The sequence below is a fragment of the Gopherus flavomarginatus genome, chromosome 7 (assembly GCF_025201925.1).
Source record: "Gopherus flavomarginatus isolate rGopFla2 chromosome 7, rGopFla2.mat.asm, whole genome shotgun sequence".
Classification (NCBI taxonomy): domain Eukaryota; kingdom Metazoa; phylum Chordata; order Testudines; family Testudinidae; genus Gopherus; species Gopherus flavomarginatus.
The window spans coordinates 9,827,552-9,847,062 of record NC_066623.1 but is presented as its reverse complement, the minus strand read 5'-3'; the positions used below and the strand labels follow the sequence as shown (position 1 = coordinate 9,847,062).

General features: G+C 43.7%; 1 protein-coding gene across 3 annotated transcripts in view; it reads right to left on the bottom strand.

Moving 5' to 3' along the window:
• The window catches only part of KLHL3 (kelch like family member 3), a 71,860-nt gene extending 53,108 nt beyond the window's left edge, over positions 1-18,752 (bottom strand). For 2 of the 3 annotated variants that reach the window (XR_007775465.1, XM_050962243.1), the window contains exons 1-3: positions 18,548-18,752; positions 7,247-7,366; positions 4,227-4,333 (exon numbers count right to left, since the gene is read on the bottom strand). Coding sequence is in view for 2 of the 3 variants with exons in the window: in XM_050962243.1 (XP_050818200.1) it covers positions 4,227-4,333; positions 7,247-7,366; positions 18,548-18,561 (241 nt within the window). In the remaining variant the exon portion in view is untranslated. The remainder of the gene's footprint in view (positions 1-4,226; positions 4,334-7,246; positions 7,367-18,547) is intronic. The other variant, XM_050962244.1, reaches the window with a different exon arrangement.
• Positions 18,753-19,511: the final 759 nt, after the last annotated feature.

The window sequence follows — 19,511 nt, the reverse complement described above, 5'->3', positions numbered from 1 at the left end:
ATACCTTGCATATAGTCTCACTACACATTACTGTCTGTCCTGTATACTACAATGCCATTGCTCTTTCTAGCCTGCATTAACTCAGGGGGCTAGTCAGTTCTTCTCTCCCATCTTTGATATTGCCTTGTTCGCAGAGCACTGCAGGCCACTCTGCACTGCATTTCTTGTGCTCCACATGGACACTGTTTGGTTCATAGCTCTTTTTCGTTGTTTTTTTAAACCAAGGATCTGTTCAAACTGCCTGTGAGGAGAACACACAAGCATGTCAGAGAACACAACAGCAGCCCTTTCACACACAAAAGAGGAGAGCAGATTCTGAAGCGATGCCGAATATCTGAAGAGAGGATCTGGATTGCTGCTGACTGCTTCTGTGCTTCCAAAAAACAAAAACACAATCGCTCTACAGTATGGGTCCCAAACTTCCCGTTCACATCACTGCAGCTTTTGCAGTCATGACTGGAGTGGATCTGGTTTTGTTTCATTTTAAAATGTTGTACATTAGAATGACCACCCTTGCAGAACAAAAAGCCATCAAACCACCATGGGAAGTGCTTTTAAAAAATAATGAAGGGAAAGCAATCAGTTTAGGAACACTGATCCAAATTCAGCTCTGGAGTTAGCAGGAGTAAGTCCCATGACCGTCAGTGGGTGATGTGCCTGCTTACTCCAGAGATTCAAAGTCTTGGTTTTAAACAATACATAACTAGAAGAGATCAGCTGGCTAAAGGTGCTGGCATAGGGAGTCCTTCATCTCAAGTCATTGGTTCAAATCCAGTACAGGTCTACACTGATTGAGAGTTGCTGAACAGCAACGGGATGATAGTACATAGGTAATGAATGGCTGATCTTCGTTTGGATCCTGCTTGTCCACAGTCGTCTTTTCTACCAGCTAACCCAATGGGCACCTTCCTCATGGTCATGGCCGTAGGATTCTTCTCCTTGAGTGAACTTCCTCTGCCCCGGAAGAGGTCCCTTTCAGGCCAAGCATGACACATACTAGAGGTTTTCAGAAACAGCTCACTACTGCTGCATGGGTCCCGTGGATAAATACAAGAACAGTTTCCCCACTGCTGTCAAGTTTCATCTCTGAGCAGTAACACAAAGAAAATGAAGAATATTCAGCTTCTTATTGTAAAGGGTCACTAGCCACGAAGTGAAACAACGTGGAGGTACAGACCCTTGCAATGGGGAGACTCAGAATTTAAATATGGGAACAGCCAGCCCTAAACTGAACCAAGGAGAGGCCTGGTAGTGACCTACCGCTCAACTTGTTTTACAACCAGAACAGCAGCAAATCGTTAACACTATAGCCAAAGGTAGTTTACAAAAAAAGTCACATGATTGTGGTTAGATGGTTACTGTTTAACTTTCAGATCTGAGCATTACTGAGCCCCACAGAATTCTAGTACAGGAACAGCAACCGAGTCTACCTGCCCCCCTTATTAATGCCAGTTAATCATGATGGCTGGTTTCAGGCAGACATGCCCTCTAAGGATCAGAGGCGTCTCCAGGGCTGTACTCTTGTTGGCTGGTGTAACTACCACCACAGACAGTAACAAATATTCTCAGTGCAAACCTCGGAGCAGCGCACTCTTTCTTGCTTTGCTCCTTACACGTAGCGACATTACCACCGCTAACATCCAATCCCAAGATACCGTCTCAGCTCTCTAGCTTCTTAATAGCTTAGATTTCTCAGCCTTACGAGAAAAAACTTCCTGGTAAACAAAGTACCTATCAACGCACTCCTGCCTATACATCCCACAACGTCAACCAATTTTATTTTTTAAGTGAATGGACCTTCTATTTTCCACACCCCAAAAGCCACTGACACATGCAATCCCAGCAGAACAAGCGCAACACATGAACTCACGTTTGCATCTCCCCCTTTCTCATTCAGTTAGGACCATATTCTCTCTGGCACAAACTTTGCCTGGCTCTGCTATAGCTTTTAAGTCACGACAAAGAAAACACATTTCACAGATGATTAGCAAGGAGTTCAACTCTTCCAATAAAGCTGACAGAAAGAGGCCCAATTTAAGCCCCTTTTAAAGGAGGGAGCATCCATGTAGAGAGCTCACAGCTCTCGTTTGACCCTCCTCCAATGCTTTGGTGACCACAAGTCAAGGAGTATCACAGAACGTTCCCAAAACTGGGTTTCCCACATAACGCATTGGGCTGAAGTTAAGCTATCACAAGAGTCGTTCAGAGGACCTTAAAATCCAATCTGTTTTATTACTGAGTATTTGGGTTTGTTGGTTCTTCTTCAGGAAGGGAAGGCGAGTGAGGGAAACAGTGTGGCCTCCTGGTAGCTGTTCCTTTAAGAAGAGGAGCAAATAGATGGCCCAGGTGGAGGGGGAAGTCAAAGGTCTACCTACTCAGGACAGCAACAGGAGGAAAGTCAGCAACTGGAGAGCCCTGCAAAGAGATAGATTTGGGTGGGGTGGCAGTACTGATTGGAATTATTTGAAGAGGGGCAGAATTGCTTGGGGGTATAACTGATCTGTTGGAGGCATAGAGATGATTTGTCAGGTGGGAGCAAAGATTTGCCAATGGAAATTCAATATGCATGGCCAAGGGGCTTCGGAGCAGAGAGGGTACTGCAGTGCAGGTGTCTTCCAGCTGAGCTAACAGGCTGAGTCTTCAGTTGAGTTAGGTGTTGTGGAAATATTCCAACTCTGTCCTCAGAGACTCTCTGCTCTTGACTTTTTTGCCTTAACGTAAGACTGAATCTTGCCAACGCTGAAGCGTGCATGTAGTTTTGCTTACACAGAATCATAGAACTGGAAGGGACCTCAAAGGTCATCTAGTCCAGACCCTGCACTCATGGCAGGACTAAATATCATCTAGACCATCCCTGACAGGTACTTGCCCAACCTGCTCTTAAAAATCTCCAACCTCCCTAGGCAATTTATTCTAGTGTTCACCCACTCTGACAGTAAGGAAGTTTTTCCTAGCATACAACCTAAACCTCCCCTGCTGCAATTTAAGCCCATTGCGTCTTGTCCTATCCTCAGAGGTTAACAAGAAAAATTTTTCACCCTCCTCCTTGTAACAACCTTTTGTGTACTTGAAAACTGTTCATGTCCCCTCAGTCTCCTCTTTTCCAAACTAAACAAACCCAATTTTCAATCTTCCCTCACAGGTCATGTTTTCTAGACCTTTAATCATTTCTGTTGCTCTTCTCTGGACTTCCTCTACTTTGTCCACATCCTTCCTGAAATGTGGCACCCAGAACTGGACACAATGCTCCAGCTGAGGCCTAATTAGCGCAGAGTAGAGCGGAATAATTACTTCTCGTGTCTTGCTTACAACACTCCTGCCATACACCCCAGAATGATGTTCACTTTTTTTGGTAACAATGTTACACTGTTGTCTCATACTTAGCTTGTGGCCCACAATGACCCCCCCAGATCCCTTTCTGCAGTACTCCCTCCTAGGCAGTCATTTCCCATTTTGTGAGTGTGCAACCTACTGTTCCTTCCTAAGTGGAGTACTTTGCATTTGTCCTTACTGAATTTCATCTTAGTTACTTCAGATCATTTCTCCAGTTCGTCCAGATCACTCTGAATTATTATCCTATAATCACGGATGGCGTTTCCAAAGCCTTGGTCTGAGCACTTCTACCATTCGCTTCAGCAGGAGCAGAACTAAACCAATGCCAAACTCTTTGGAAAATCTCCATCCCTTGTGCTCAAGTGTTTGTAGGACAAGGCCTTTGGACTGTAAGCTCTGAGACGGGGACTTCTGTGGGAGGACGTACGTGCGATGTACCATGCAAATTTACAGCACTGTATAAATGTTTGATATAAATAAAATCACACTTTAACACACCAAATTCTGGTCTAGAAAAGTGAAACATCTCACTTCAAAAGCTATCTGCCAACCCACATATAATTAATTCCTTCTGTGTCCCACACTGCACAGATCTCCCACCTGAGGGACACATACGGTAGCATCCAATTTTTACCAAGTGCTGCCAGTGTCCTCAAACCTGCACAAGACATGGTCCCCTGTCCAAAGGGAATTTAGCCAAGAGATTTTTCAAGCACATTCATTGGTATAAGCAGCTAGGGACTTCACTACATTTCTTCTCTTCCAGGAAAAGACCTTCATGCAGCCCCGAGCCCACAACATCTCAGCAGGTCTATCGTGAAGACATGACTGTGTGTCTTGGAATCTGCAGGGCACACTCAACCATAGAACTTTGTTTGGAGGCAGAAAAGTACCTGTAAACATTGCACAAAAATAGGGGCTGCAGGCTGCTAGGACAACGCGATGGGCTTCCATCTCAATGGCTTCGGCAACAATCACCACGTCACAGAGGAGTCGCTTGCTGGAAGACACCAGAGAAGACAACATGGTTTTAGAACAACTGGCCATGCAAAGGGACCTCTGTAAATACCCTTGGGAAAAATGAGCAGAGTTCCTACGTCACAAACAAGTGACCTGAATCATCCAGCAAGACCTGACAACTGCTGGAGTCTCAGTGGAAGGTTGAAACACAAGAGAGACAACCAGCCTCTGTCAACTTTTCTTTACAGAGCATATCCTGCTCCCATTCAAAGCTGCAGAGATCCCTACCTGAAATAAAACTGGACACATTCTTTTCCACAAAAAGGAAGGATTTGGGAGGCTGGCCACAGGGTTCTGAACCCCAAAGTTCAGACTGCCTCCATCTCCCCCCACAGCATGGCCTAGGAAAGGGACAAAGGAACCTCCTAGCAGATCAGCCACTACATCGATCTGCCACCCACTTTTCCTCATAAAGCCAGGATGTAGCAGCCTTGGGGGGGGGGGGAAGTGGGATAAAAGGGGAGAGAGCTCCTTCCTTTCCCACATGACACTACAGGGCTAGTAGAAAGAGAAGGTTTGATGCTACAGCACATGAACAACACAGCGTGTTCCTCAGATCTGAATAGCACACAAAGGGTTCCTCACGTCATTCTCACGAGCATCACCACAAAGTGCACTCATTCACTGGAGTCTGCTATTCACCTTGGTGACTGAGTTTAACGCACAGGTCAGCATGGGGCTGAGAGTCCAAAAACTTCCGAGTTCTAGCCCCAGTTCTGCCACTCACTCACTGCATGGCTTTGGGTAAGTTTTTAGGAATCCGTGCCCATTTTTATCTCCATCACAGATCTCTCCTTTGAGGATTTGTTAATTGACATTTTTATATTGTAAGTGCTCAGTATCATCATAAAATATCTGGTCCCTACTTGAGCATCTAAAATGCAGAATAAGGGTGCTCATTGAAGGTGTCATACTACGAAAAAGATCAGGGTCTACAAATCCAGATGTCACTTTCTCTTCTATGCAGCTTATTACGCTTTTGCTTTAGAAAACTCCGTATCAAAACAGAACACACACAAACTTCTAACAGACTAGGTATGTCCCCTGGATTTTGTGATACCTAATAAAACGACTCCCAAAACACTGAAGATTAAGCTGGAAACATGCAGGAAAGACAACACCTAGAAACAGACAAGAGACTGCGTGTTCCATATTTATGCCAGCTTTGATGGAATGGTGGTGGCAAAGGGAGCTTTTGTGTGAGCAAAATACAACGCAGGCTTTGGAGATCATTCACATTCAGTCTATCAGGAAGGAACTCTGTTTAGTCCCGCTCTGGGATCCTACCATCTAAAAAGTGCATTTCATACAAATGAGTTTTTCATTCAGAAGATGAATGTGCCAAGCACCTAACCCGTAGCAAATAGGTTAGAGGTCTCACTACTCCTCAGAGTTTAAATCTAGATTTTCTGAAAGGGATTACTAGATCAATAGGAATTAAATCACTGTTAATCAAGGTAACCATTTCCACAGGCTGTCTGACAGCACTCCTGACCGCTAGTTCAAAGCAGTGCACCATACAAACATTAGGACTGCAGACTCAAAAACTGAGAGAAAGCAATGCTAAGGAGCATGCAAAGATGCAGTCTGAAAAGCAGGTGCTTAAGGGCAGATCTAACCTTCCGCAGTCAGCTGAGTAACATACAGGATCTAGCAAAACACAGAAACCAAGAGAGCAGCACTGCTAGGGCCTCCAGTGCACTTCAATTAAAGGAATACAATATTGGATTTTCAGCATAACCGCAGCAGCCTGGTGCTCTGCTGCACAAGCACCTACATTCAGGTCTCCTGATCCCTGTGCCAGCAGAGGGAGACTGAAAAGGAAACGCACTCTACACCACAGAATTGAGAGACGGGAACGATACTTCATATTTCTCTGTTATCCCCCCCGCCACTTGGGCAGCCCAAGCATGGTGGCATCTGCCGCAGAGGGAGAGGATTCCAGTCCCTCTCCTTATTGGAGAAGATGTATTTTAGAAGTGTCAACCTATTCAACCCCTGAAAGGTAGGGGCAGAGGGAAGGGAAGAGACAGTATGTGGGTTACATACACATTTTTCACATTAAAACAAAACAGAATAATAGTGTCAAACCAAAGATACCGTTTGGCAGGCTAAGGACTCAAATAAGTCACATATAAATGAAAGTCAAATGCTCACTGAATTTCAACCTGCTTCAAGGGAAGATGGCAGACTCCAGAAACAAGCTGAATGTCATCCACCACCACTGAATGGCTGACACACCCATAGGCACCTTTTAAAGAACTTGATTTTTCTTTTTTAAGTCCACTTAAAGTAACAATTCTCCTCTCCCCCACACATACACACCCTTGATCAAAGATGTGCTGGAGTTCTTTGAGCAGTGTAAAGTTTTTAAATTGGCTTGTGGGTGGTGTGAATTTTTTTTTTTTCACTTTGCAGTGCAAAGCTGAGATTGAGTGACAGTGAGTCAAAGAGAATGAGAATTCCACTTTAGCAATCCTTGCGCTGTAATTACGTGTAGGTGTCCTCGTATCTGTAATGTTCTATTATTGGTCTTCAAGCCATTTGCTCTGTTGAGAATATAGTGTGTGTGTGTGGATTTGCTGTAAGTAGCAAGAAACTTTAAACCGATTGTTAGTAAATGGCAGGTATGGCTCTGAAAATGTTTTTTGAGACACAGCTGGCTTCTTTTTGACAAAGAGGTAGACAGGTGTGTGGGTGGGAACAGCAGTGCTCTACAGTGTCTACACTTTGGCTGCTTCTTCCTACTGTTTTGCTAACACCCTGTTGCGTGACCTCCTTTTGTGCTAAAGCAAATACACAGAATATTTTTAAAGTGCCCCAAATGACCTGCTGCTCTGCTCAGCATGTGTCTGATAAACCAAAGATGATGCATGTTACGTGGAAAAAGTACCTCCGTAATTCATTCATGACCTTGAATGCCTTTCCCATGTGAGAAGGATTGACTGTTACCGTGCGCTGGTCCTTCTCCTTATCTTCAGCTTCATCAGGTGACTGGGAACTCTGTTTGATGCTGAAAATGAGGATAAGAAGGAAGGGAAAGTTTATGCTTTTTCAGTGATGTTGAATCAAGCATAACTGAATTTAAAGATATCAATAATTCATATTAATATAGCAAGCTCTGTCCTGAAGGATCCCCAGTGCTTTACAGATTATGGCCCAGCTCCTGCAAACACTTGCACTTGCAAGTAGTATGAACAGGACAACTCACATGTGTAGAGTCACAGACACGGTCATCCTTGTTTCTAGGATCAGTGTCCGTATACGGAAAGGATCACGGAAATGCAGCTACCGCTGGTTGGTTAGATGGTTGCAGCTGACCAGACAAGAGTAGGGAGGGGAAGAAATGTGAACCAAGCACATGAGGACAAATTCAAGTCTAAGTAGTGGGGTAGGGGGTGATTCACTGCTTGAGGAGACATGCCCACACTAGCTCTGACCAAGCTAGTGCACTAAAAATAGAGTGTAGTCACAGCAGTGCAAGTGGCAGGAAAGGCTAGCTGCCATCAGTACATGCCTATAGTCTGACGAAAACATACTTCAGGTGGCTAGACCCTTCCGCTGCCCACACCTGCATGACTATGTTGTATTTTTAGCATGCGCTTGCTCTGTTTGAGCTAGCAGTTATGTTGAGTTGGGAATCAATCCCCAGCTCAAAGTGTGGGCATACCCTGAGAGTGTGCTTTCACAACCCAGTTAATCTGAGTGATCACTCACGTGATCAACCAAACCCAACACGTGTCCACAAAAATCTCTAACGCGAGTTACGTGCTGCTTAAAGGTCGAGCTAGCTGGCCAGTCGGAGGGTAGGGAGCGTGGCTTGAAGCTCAAGTGAGACCGATGCTCAAACTGGTAATTCAGTGGGGAGGCAGCAATTAATCCAAATCATTCTGTAACTCCAAGGTTGCTTTGCAGCGTGGCTGCTCTCACTAGAGCTGGGCTAGCTCACAGGCAGTAACAAGGCTTACCACCTGTCCAGGTTTTCCCAGGATCATCGCTTTTTGTGGCAGCTGGCCAGGAAATCTGCAAGTCTTCCCAGGATATTAAACTCCCAAGTTGTGGGTTTTTAACAGCTGTATAATACTACACCACTCTGAGCCTGCTCAGAGACGGGGACCACACCTGCGCTACAGACAGATGGCACAGCGCACCAATGAGGGGTGGCTCCAGGGGCAGAGGGAGTGGCGGTGGCTGCAGCAGGAAGCCTGGGGTGCTGCAGGGTCGGACTGCCCCGAGCTGGCCTGCCCCGGCCGACCAACAGCGGGAGCTGGAGCTTGGGAGCCCAGCTTGTGGGGAAGTGAGGGGCTTGGATCTAGGACCCATGTGTCCCTCCTCCAGCGCTGGGAGGCAGGGGCAGACCCTGCAGGCTTGTCCTGTGCCCTGGCATAATGGTGGGGCAGCTGGATCTGTGGCATTAAGTAACAGGTATGCCGTGTGTGTGATGAGTGAGAGAGAGGAGGTGGCATCCCTAGCAATAACAGCTGGATTTAGTACACTTAACTTAGATAATATTTTTACGTCAAGGTCCCAGAAACACAGACAAGGTTTTCATCTTGAGTCTAAAAGACCAACAACATCAAGACATTTGATCGTAGCCTTGGAAAAGCCAAAAGACTACTCACACTTGATCTTAGCTCGCCGAGAGCTACTACAGTGAAGAAAAGCCCAACAGGCTCTGATTCACCAAAGCACTTGATCTTAAAGTTAAGTGGGTGCTTAATTGCCTTGCGCATAGGTATAGACTTAAGCACAAGCTGGTCAGCGTCCACTCACAGAGCAGGATTGTGGTTTTTCCATCTCTCATCCGAAAGAGACAGCATGGAATGCACTCTACAGGGATAAGTCAGAAAATGGGAATCAAAATTATTTGTACAACGTCCACTGTATTAGTTTAGAGGCCACACCTCATTCTGTGTTAACTTTAGGAACCGGGTGTAGTGCAGGTGAGACATAAAAGGACAGATTATTAAACCAGAGCCTCCTTTCAGGACAGCAAACTATCCAAGCAGAAGCAGATTAGCCCAACGTGTTCTATCTAACAAGGATCACCCTAACCTGGAAGTTTAAGGCACATCAGTGTCCTCATTACCTTGTTCAGAGTCTTGCACAGAAGAGGCAACACTAACATAAGGTCTATGATTTAGATATGTGTAAAATTATTCTGAGCTCAATGTTTCCAGTATTGAAAAAAAATAGAATGAGAGACTGTGACTCTATTTAAATCCATAGTCCTTTCTCCAGACTTTTCAGCAGCCAAACGTTCCCCTCCAGTACATGAAACCCAATAATGAAGAACCCAGAAGTGCAACTGATTTAACTGATTTTCACTTCCAAAGCTGGGAAAAATGTAGGAAGTAAAGGAACCCCATAAGGATTCATAGCAAAACTCCCATTGACATTACCAGGGCCTGGATTTAACCCAGAACAGTACAGGTGGATTTTTAACTCTAACATTGTTAATATTTTACAGTGATAATATTGCTAAAAGGATTTATTTGCTTACAACACTTCTGTAATGGACAGTGTCACTATTGTAAATAGACACTGTCCATTAAAAAACAAATTGATTTATTCTAAAAAAAGCTTATTATTGTTGCAAGTAATCTCCAAGATTATTATTACTGATTATAGGGAAAAATATTTCTCCCAGTTTCTAGTTTGCTTACTTTATTCATTTAACAGCACTCTGCATAGAATCAATTCCATTGTTTCCCCTGTGTAAATCGGTACCTGCTAATTTCACCTTATGTCAGTCTGGGATTTACACACAACATGAGAGAAAGCGCCTAGATTTAAAACACACACACACACACACACACACACACACACACACACCCCTGGGATGGGGCATTCTAGAGCAGCCTGAGTACTTGAAACATCTCTAAACCATCAAATTGTCCGAAGAAAGCTTTGACTGACAATCTTGTACCTATATTACCCGCAAAAGTCCTCTGAATGAGGTTGGGGGGGGGAGTATGTCTCCCCTTCTCCCCCCGTTTATTTACTTGGTTCATTTTACAGCACGAGGCTAGATAGAGGTCACTGACTATACATCCTACCCTAGGCCCTGAAAAAGGGCATTTACCAGCAGCAGAGCTGAGAGTGAAACTGAAAACGAAGAGGCTGCAAGCACATGCATAGATGCATACAGAGAACGCAGCAGGACTCAGAGCACTTGGGTGGCTTAGTGGCATTACGAGTGTGCCCAAAGACCTCTCTCATAGTATTGCCAAGTCCAAGCATTCAAAATTCCTAAAACTGGTTTAAAAATCATGAGATTTTAAAACTACTACATTCAGGTTCTTTTTATTTGCCTTCTGCTAAGAGAGCCTTTAAATTTCACGTTTTCAAGCTTTTCTCCACCCCCATGAGAGCTAGCAGCTGGAGGGAAGGAGGGGGCGAGGTTATTTAACATGAAAGCTGATATTCTCATATAATTAACTGACTCCAGGAATTGGGGCTATAAGAAAGCCATCCGATATCTTGAGGCTCACCATAAAATCGTGAGAGTTAGCTGAAGAAAAAAAAAAAAAAAGAAAAAAAAAAAAAAAAAAACTTACTGTTGCCAACATGTTTAATACTTTTTTAAAATCAAGACATCCCATTTAAAGGGTTCTCGCTAAGATTTTTTTTTTTTTTTAAAAAGTCAGTTTTTAAAAAGATTCAAGTTGACAAATATCAGAGGGGTAGCCGTGTTAGTCTGGATCTGTAAAAGCGGCAAAGAGCCCTTTGGCACCTTATAGACTAACAGACATAATGGAGCATAAGCTTTCATACGTGAATACCCACTTTGTGGGATGCATGGGTCAACAGGACAAGTTGACAAGAGCCTTTAACACATCTGTGAAAATGACAAGATTTCCAGTTGATCTTGTTCTTTAACATAGTGAGGAGGCTTAGCTATGGAATGAAGATTTCTGATGAACATTTAAGGATGATGTGTGAACTAATGTGCACGTGGCCATGCGCAACAACTCAAAAAGTACGCAAGATCGGCAGCCAAGGATTACACTGGTTTAGGCAAATCCTCAGAGGTATAAAGCCAATGTAGCCAACTCTATGCCACCTGCATCCTAACTACCCTTAGCCAATAAAGCAGACCCTAGAGTTCAGCCTGCTCTAAATTCCACTTGGTGCCACATTGTTTCCCATCTCAGGGGAAGGAGAGCTTGACCACAACCCCTCTTCAATTTGAGGGGCTGCTCCTGCCGTTCTCCATATTCTCCCAGCCTCTCTGCAGCTCTGCCCCTCAAGCAGCCTCCAATTTCTGACGACTCCTCTTCTATGAGCAGCCTCAGTTCCTACCTCCAGTGCCACTCAGAATTTTCCCAAGCAGAAGCAGCCCTGACCTCAGAGTTTCCCCAAACAGCAGCAGTGAAATTAATGTAAGATGGTGCTCTGGCCCAAGCAGTGAGAGGTACACTAGCAAGGTCTATCCACAGGCTCAGAGGAGATCATGGCATTGCTTCACCTTTGCAACCAGAATGGCTCACACGTCGTATTTCAACTACCAAAAAAAACCAACTTTGATTTCTGCAGCAAATCAGCCTCAGCCCCGTCCTCTCCTCTCCATTCATTAGGAGAAATTCCCCAATTACCAATGGGATTTTCAAGCCACACTCTATTAAATGTGGTCCATTAACACAGAAAATGCTGATCCTCTACCCTACCCATAAATACCCAAACATTGTGGCCCTTTTCCCTCTCAATAGCTTCTAACTTGTCTACCAGCAGCAACAATGAGGCAAAATCCTGCATTCCTCTCACACCCAAAACTCCCAGCAAATTCAGTGGAGGTGGTCACGGGTGTACACAGAATGCAGAATCAAGGCCATCAACTCTTCTGGACAGAGTCTGATCATCTAGGGCAAGGCAGACGCAATACGTATATTCACCAGCAAAGCAGGGGATAGGGGTGGGGTAAAGCTTTTACTGGCATAACTTTGGAACAGCTGCTCTAGCAATGCAGCTCATCCGGTGTGAGCCCCAATAAAACTATCACGTTTCTAACCAATCACAAGAAAGGTATTAAAGATAAAGGTTACAAATCTCAGAACTTTACCAGTGCTGTGCGCGCGCATCTGACTATAGAACTGGGCTGCTTTAGTTACCAGCAGTAACTACATCAGATGGTTTCTGTAGGCAAAAGGGAGGAAAAATATCGAAATATTGCAAATACGCAAACTTCCTAAGAGCTAAACTGTCCCCTTGGCACACACAGGAGGCTGAAAAACTCAAAGGGTGAAATCCTGCTCCTGTTGAAGTCGACAGGAGTTTTGCAATGGACTTCACTCCGTGAGTTTGGACTTGCAAAGTTTTCAGCTGACCCTTCCTCAGATGGGGGAAGGGCATGTTTCCACACGCACATTCCACAGAATGGTCAAGAAGTTCAGCTCACTGAACCACGCAGCTTCCCAAGGTTCATGCAGACACTAGGGGATACGGCCCTGGTTTCTATGCACAAGCAGCTGCTGTACTGCGTCCTGCTCCTCCACTCAGGATCTGCAACAGAACAGCTTCAGCAGGGATCAAGAAGCCACCATGGCCCTGTCAGATGCTGCTGCTGGTAAAACAACCCCACCCACAAAAGGGGATTTTATGAAGGGGAGGTAGAGGGCAGTCAGTCAATGATAGGACCAGGAATCCCCATACATCTCCTGGAGAGGGAGAAAATGATGCCACGGAAAGAAGTTGGAAACCTGCACTGCCTCTGATCTGCCATCTGCCTAATCACAGAGGGATTTCCATGCCGTAAGGGAAGGCACCATACAAACTTCTTCTACAGCCGAGACTGATGAATAGTGTTTCTGCTACTGCTGCCAAGAATTCCATGAGGAGCTGCCCTCCTTCAAAATGGCTGCCATGTCCCACTGTTCTCAATGGGGCTGAAGCTAAAAGGGCCTACTTTCAAACAGCAGCAGAGCCAAGCTGCCCTCAGGGAAGATGGTGGCCCTGAACACATAGGTGGCCAGCAGGCCTACAGACACTTATGTACTAATCATAATTTTATAGTTGTGGCACAATGTTACTACAGAGGGCAGAGTTAAGGTTGTTTGGGACCTTAACTGTGCATTTCCATTCCTTGACAGGTCAGCTCTCTTAAAAATTAACCTTAACTCTGAATTTCTTGGTTTTGTAGTGCCTATTTATGGGATAATTACAGCATCCTTGTAATGATTTTTACCCTTAAATTGCTGACAGGTACTCAGCCTTTATGCCAATCTAATGTAGTTTGATCTGGGAACTAAACAGATATTAAATTGCAGTCACCTGACTTATAAAGCTAAGAAAGAATTTGTTTATCAAGACAGAACTGCTATCCATATTGACAGAACTGTCTTCCTTACTTTTAATTTAAGAAAGGAAGTTTTTTATTATGATATCTATTTATCATAGCCAAAAATTATTTTTTTTTGGACTTTACTTTTAACTGAAGGAAACAAAGCAAGTAGAAAATAAAAAGGACAGCAATATTTTACTTCTAGAATGAGTGGCAAGAAATACATGGAAGCAAATATATTTATTATACCTAATATTTCCACCCCCAAGACAACCTAACACCCACTCTATCTGTTGTCAATGCTATAGTACATATAAAAGAGGCTGACATAGCTAGCTATATGACAGAGAGAGAGAGAGAGAGAGAGAGAGAATGAACGAGCACTAGCTAATGTTTATTTTTGTAAGGCCACATGAAAATAAAAATAATTTTAAACACAATGGGCTAGGATTGTCAAATGAGCTTAGAGAAATCAACTTGCCAAATATCCCCAATACTCAATAGGAGTTTGCCACCTAACTCACTTTGGCTTTTTTGAAAATGCCAGCCTTGATTTTTGGGGAGGTGTTGTGGGGGGATTTTGCAGAGCATTTGAAAGTAATGAAACAGAATTGGCTAGTTCTGCTCCTCTCCCCCATTAAAAAAAAAAATCAATATAAAGGAAAGGATTTTTCGGTTTTGAGGGCAGTAATATTTCCCTTATTTTGTTAAGGCATTTTTGGCATTGCCTATTAATACAAAATGGATACAGAAAATATGGTAACATGCAATTGGAGTATACTGCAGATATGAGCACTAGAACCCAAAAATAACATTTTGAGGAAAGTGAACTTGACAAAAATCACAATAAAGAGTTCCACAACATAGGATAACAAATTTAACCCTAATTAAGAAAATTAATTATTCAAATTAAACACCAATATCACAGTTGCTTTCTGATGCAAATATTAAACTTCTCAGAAAAATACTAGGCAGATGTCACCACATTTATGCAAAATCATCCGAAACGATTATTTTAAAATTACAATATTGGAAAATTTAGGTTCATTTTTTTTGGTTGAACGATAAAATGTGTCTAATTTCACCAAAGGTAAACAACAGATTTTTGATCATACAGCCGTGTAGTTTTGCAGGACAAAGAATGGCCACACCAGCACTGACAAAAAGAAAACTGTGATTTCAAAGTAAATAATTTAGATTGCCACACCTGACTGGCTTAGACAAAATCACCCACTCTGCAAACATTTAGGCACATGAGTAACTTTACAACACATGCAAGCAGTCCCACTGAACAGCTCCCAAGCGTAAACGTTTCTTAAAAATACAAGTGTTGGCAGGTTTAGGACCTACGTATGGCATGACCTGAGCTGACCTGATAACGTACTTTTTTTTTTTAATTTGATAGAGAGAGAGAAATTGAAATCCAGAGAAGAAAGTTAAAGTAGGTCAACCTTGAAGCCTAAACTATTTTTATGCAATTTTATTAAAGTGTTCCCATCAAAATTTTAAGCACATGTACAAATATTAAAACAAAGCCACCGCAAAAAACACACAGAGAAAGTACTTGACAGTTTTTAAAGAACTATTATCATAAATAGATGGTTAAGGGTTAATGTCTCTTTTACCTGTAAAGGGTTAAGAAGCTCACTAAACCTGGCTGATACCTGACCAGAGGACCAATAGGGGGACAAGATATTTTCAAATCTTGGTGGAGGAAAGTCTTTGTTTGTGCTTTTTGTGTTGTTCGCTCTTGGGGCTAAGAGGGACCAGACGTACACCCAGGCTTTCCCTATCTTTCTGAATCAGTCTTTCAGGTTTCAAAATTGTAAGTAATAGCCAGGCAAGGCGGATTAGTCTTGTTCGTTTTCTTAACTTGTAAATGTGTCTTTTTGCTGGAAGGATTTTTACCTCTGTTCGCTGTAACTTTGAATCTAAGGCTAGCGGGGGAGTCCCTCTGATCTATATAAATCTGAGTACCCTGTAAAGCATTTTCCATCCTGATTTTACAGAGATGGCTTTTAATTAAAGGAAGAAAAGGTAAAAATTTTCTTTTTAATAACTTGATTGATTTTCCTTGTTTTAAAATCCAAGGGGTTGAGTCTGAACTCACCAGGGATTGGTGGGGAGGAAAAGAGGGGGGAAGGTTAATTCCTCCTTGTTTTAAGATCCAAGAAGTTTGGATCGGTGTGAAGCCTCTCAAGGCAACCCAGGTAGGGGAAAGTCTGGGGTGAAAAGGAGGGGGATGGTTAATTTCTCCTTGTGTTAAGACCCAAGCGGGTTTGGGTCTGGGTTCCCCAGGGAAGGTTTTGGGGGAACAGAAAGTGTGCCAGACACTAAATTCTGGCTGGTGGCAGCGTACCAGATTTAAGCTAGTAATTAAGCTTAAAAGTGTTCACGCAGGTCCCCACTTTTAAGTGTGTAGGACAGGGGTCGGCAACCTTTCAGAAGTGCTGTGTCAAGCCTTCATTTATTCACCTAATTTAAGGTTTCGCGTGCCAGTCACACATTTTAACGTTTTTAGAAGGTCTCTTTCTATAAGTCTATAATATATAATTAAACTATTGTTGTATGTAAAGTAAATAAGGTTTTTAAAATGTTTAAGAAGCTTCATGTAAAATTAAATTACAACACAAAGCCCCTTGGACCGGTGGCCAGGACCTGGGCAGTGTGAGTGCAAATGAAAATCAGCTTGCGTGCTGCCTTCAGCACCTGTGCCATAGGTTGCCCACCCCTGGGTTAGGGTTATGGCTATACTACAGCTTATTTCTGCATAACTTATGTCGCTCGGGATAAGTTGCTGTGAATAAACCACAATCTTGCCCTGAAAATCAGCCCCCTTTGGCTGCGATGAGAATTTTGCTCAAGGACTGCAGCCAGGTTTTGTTTTAGGTACAGTATGTTGGAGAAGCAAAGCTTTCCTCACATCCCAAAAGGCAGCAGTTCCATCAATATTATTCAGTGAAAACTTTCCCCCCACACAAAGGTCTCCAGCACAACTTGGAAAGGGAGCACTCTGCTGATTTTCAGCTTCTAGAAGTTTAAGTTTCTGGCTTCAGAAAGCGTCAAGGGGATTCAAAGAAGAATGCCTACATGGTAAATATTTTATATTCCCCTCTTCTCTAGGTTTCAGAGTAGCAGCCGTGTCAGTCTGTATCTGCAAAAGAACAGGAGTACTTGTGGCACCTTAGAGACTAACAAATTTATTTGAGCATAAGCTTTCGTGGGCTACAGCCCACTTCATCGGATGCTTAGACTGGAACATATATTGAGGAGATTGTATGTATGTATGTATACACACACACACACTGAAAAGATGTGAGTTGTCTTACCAACTCTGAGAGGCCAAGTAATAGAAAAAAAAACTTTTGAAGTGATAATCAAGATAGCCCAGTACAGACAGTTTGATAAGAAGTGTGCGAATACTTACATCAGGAGATTGAATCAATGTTTGTAATGGCTCAGCCATTCCCAGTCTCTATTCAAGCCTACATTGATTGTATCTAGTTTGCATATCAATTCAAGTTCAGCAGTTTCTCCTTGGAGCCCGTTTTTGAAACTCTTCTCTAGGGCATTTCCATGCAACAATCACAAGAGCCATCTCTCATTATTTGCAGTATGTTCAGTGGCCATTATGAGCTTGGCTTTTTCTTAGAAAACTACAGCAACCAAGGTAGCACAGACAAAAACAAGACTGCACAGGAAATAGTTAATGGCCTATCTACCCTATGAGCAGCTATACAGCTCGGTCCTGCTGTCTCTCTCTACCTGTCATAAAACACAGGTCTGTGGTTTTGGCTTACAAAGGATGTGTCAATATACTCTCAGTATATTTGCAAAATTCATAAACTTGTGTGTTAACTACAAAAAGTTCTACATGGCTGCCACTGGGTACAAGTCAAGATTTACAGAACTGAAATCAACTAGCTGAAATTAAAGAGTACGGCAAACACTAAATCAGAGTTTAAAACTTTACTGGTAGGCTGCACTACATCAATCCGCCATAAATTTCTACACCTCACCTCCGTATGTTCCTTAAATGCCAGTGTCAATAAGACAAAATGCATTCCAACATCTCATAAAAAAGTCTTTTTTATGGAAAGTTCTGCATGGAAATAAATTCCTTTCATTTCTGAGCAAAAGTAACCTTCACCTATGATATTGCAATGTCTAGTAATTAGAAGATAAAACAACAGATATTTTGTGCAGGGGATTAGGAAAAAAAGGCCTTGCAAGAACAGGAGCCTGACATGCTTCAGAACTAAGGTCAATTCTCAGAATCACTGAGAATCTGTTAGGCTTTAAGGTGGTACCAGACTCCTTGTTTTTGTGGATACAGACTAACACGGCCACCCCGCCCTCCCCCCCCATACTTGACAGTCCTTTACTTAAATCACTGCTTCTTGCATGCCAATGAGAGCCACTGGCTACGTGATCTGGTTCTTACAAGTCACACATCTCACATTCTTGCTGATCAGCTTATGCAACTCTAAGCAAGCTTATTTCCAAGTTAAGTTAAAAGGCAGTTCCCACGAGAATGTTTCCTCTTAGACTGTTTAAAAAAAAAAAGCTGAGATTCTTGTATTGCACAGCTCCAAAGTCCACTAGTTCAGGCGCTCACACAGGCGGATTTTGAATCTTGAAAGCACACACACTCCCCACTCAGAGATAGTTAACCTGGGACAATTTGTACGAGGAAGCACGGGGGGGGAGTGCCCAGGGGTGATGTGTTTCACGGAGACGGTCATCCCTCACAATGCAAAGCTTTGACAACCCCCTCCTCACACCCCCCCCCCCGAAGAATGCCGTGACACTTACAAATAAGCGCCTGGCTACGCTGCGTCTCCTGCGGGGTGCCTGGCATGCCCTGCCAGCCCCCATGCAAACACAAAGGCGTCTGCCCTGGACAGCACATACCTTTCCTCCTCCATTGTGCGCAGCCGGACTGCAGCCTGAACTCTGCATGCACTCCGCTCCTCTCGCAATCCTGCGGCCGCTTGCAGGGATTAATCAGCGCCTGTGATCCCGCACAGCTGCAGTCGGATCTGCCCCGCCGCCCGCTTCAGAGCTGCTGCCTCTCGCTTGCTCCTAAAAGCAGCGGCAGCAGCTAATGCAGCAGCCACAGCACCTCCTTACCCAGAGCTCCCTGCAGCAGCTGCTACTGCAGCCCACTCCCTCCTCCTCCTCCTCCTCTTTCCCTCCCCTTTCCCTCCAAGCTTGCTACTCGGTCTCCTGGCAACAGCAACTGCCCGGGCTGTGTTAAGTTTACACCTCTCCAGCTGCTGCCTCTGTACAATGCATCCTCCAGTCTCTTTAGCCCCAGCCTGGGATTTTGTCAAGGGGGGACAGAGAATTCAGGAAAGGTTCTGGCTTGCCACATTTCCATACCCTCCAGCTGCAGGGAACTTATTTCCCCAAACACACACACACCCGTGGCTTGTCCTATCCTAGGCATTGTCCAGCAAAACACGGATAATGGTCCCACTTCAACCTGCGGCTGTCCCTTTTAGAGGCTGTAATCCACACAGTAGAAATCCTCGCAAATGTAAAAGATAACCAACCAATAGATCATGGACCAGATCTGATTTTAATGGCTATGAAACTATTAAAATGAATTGCTTTTGAGCCAATCCATGTAGGACACCTGACAGTGACATTCCTACTTGAGGAGACTTATTCACGGATTTCTAGGCTAAAAGGGATTGTTGTGATCATCTATCTAGTCTGATCTCCGGTACAGCAGAGACCACAGAACTTCCCCAAAATAATTCCTAGAGCAGCTCTTTTAGAAAAACATCCAGTCTTGATTTTAAAATCGCCAGCGATGAAGAATCCACCAAGACCATTGGTAAATTCTTCCCATGGTCAATTACTCACTGAA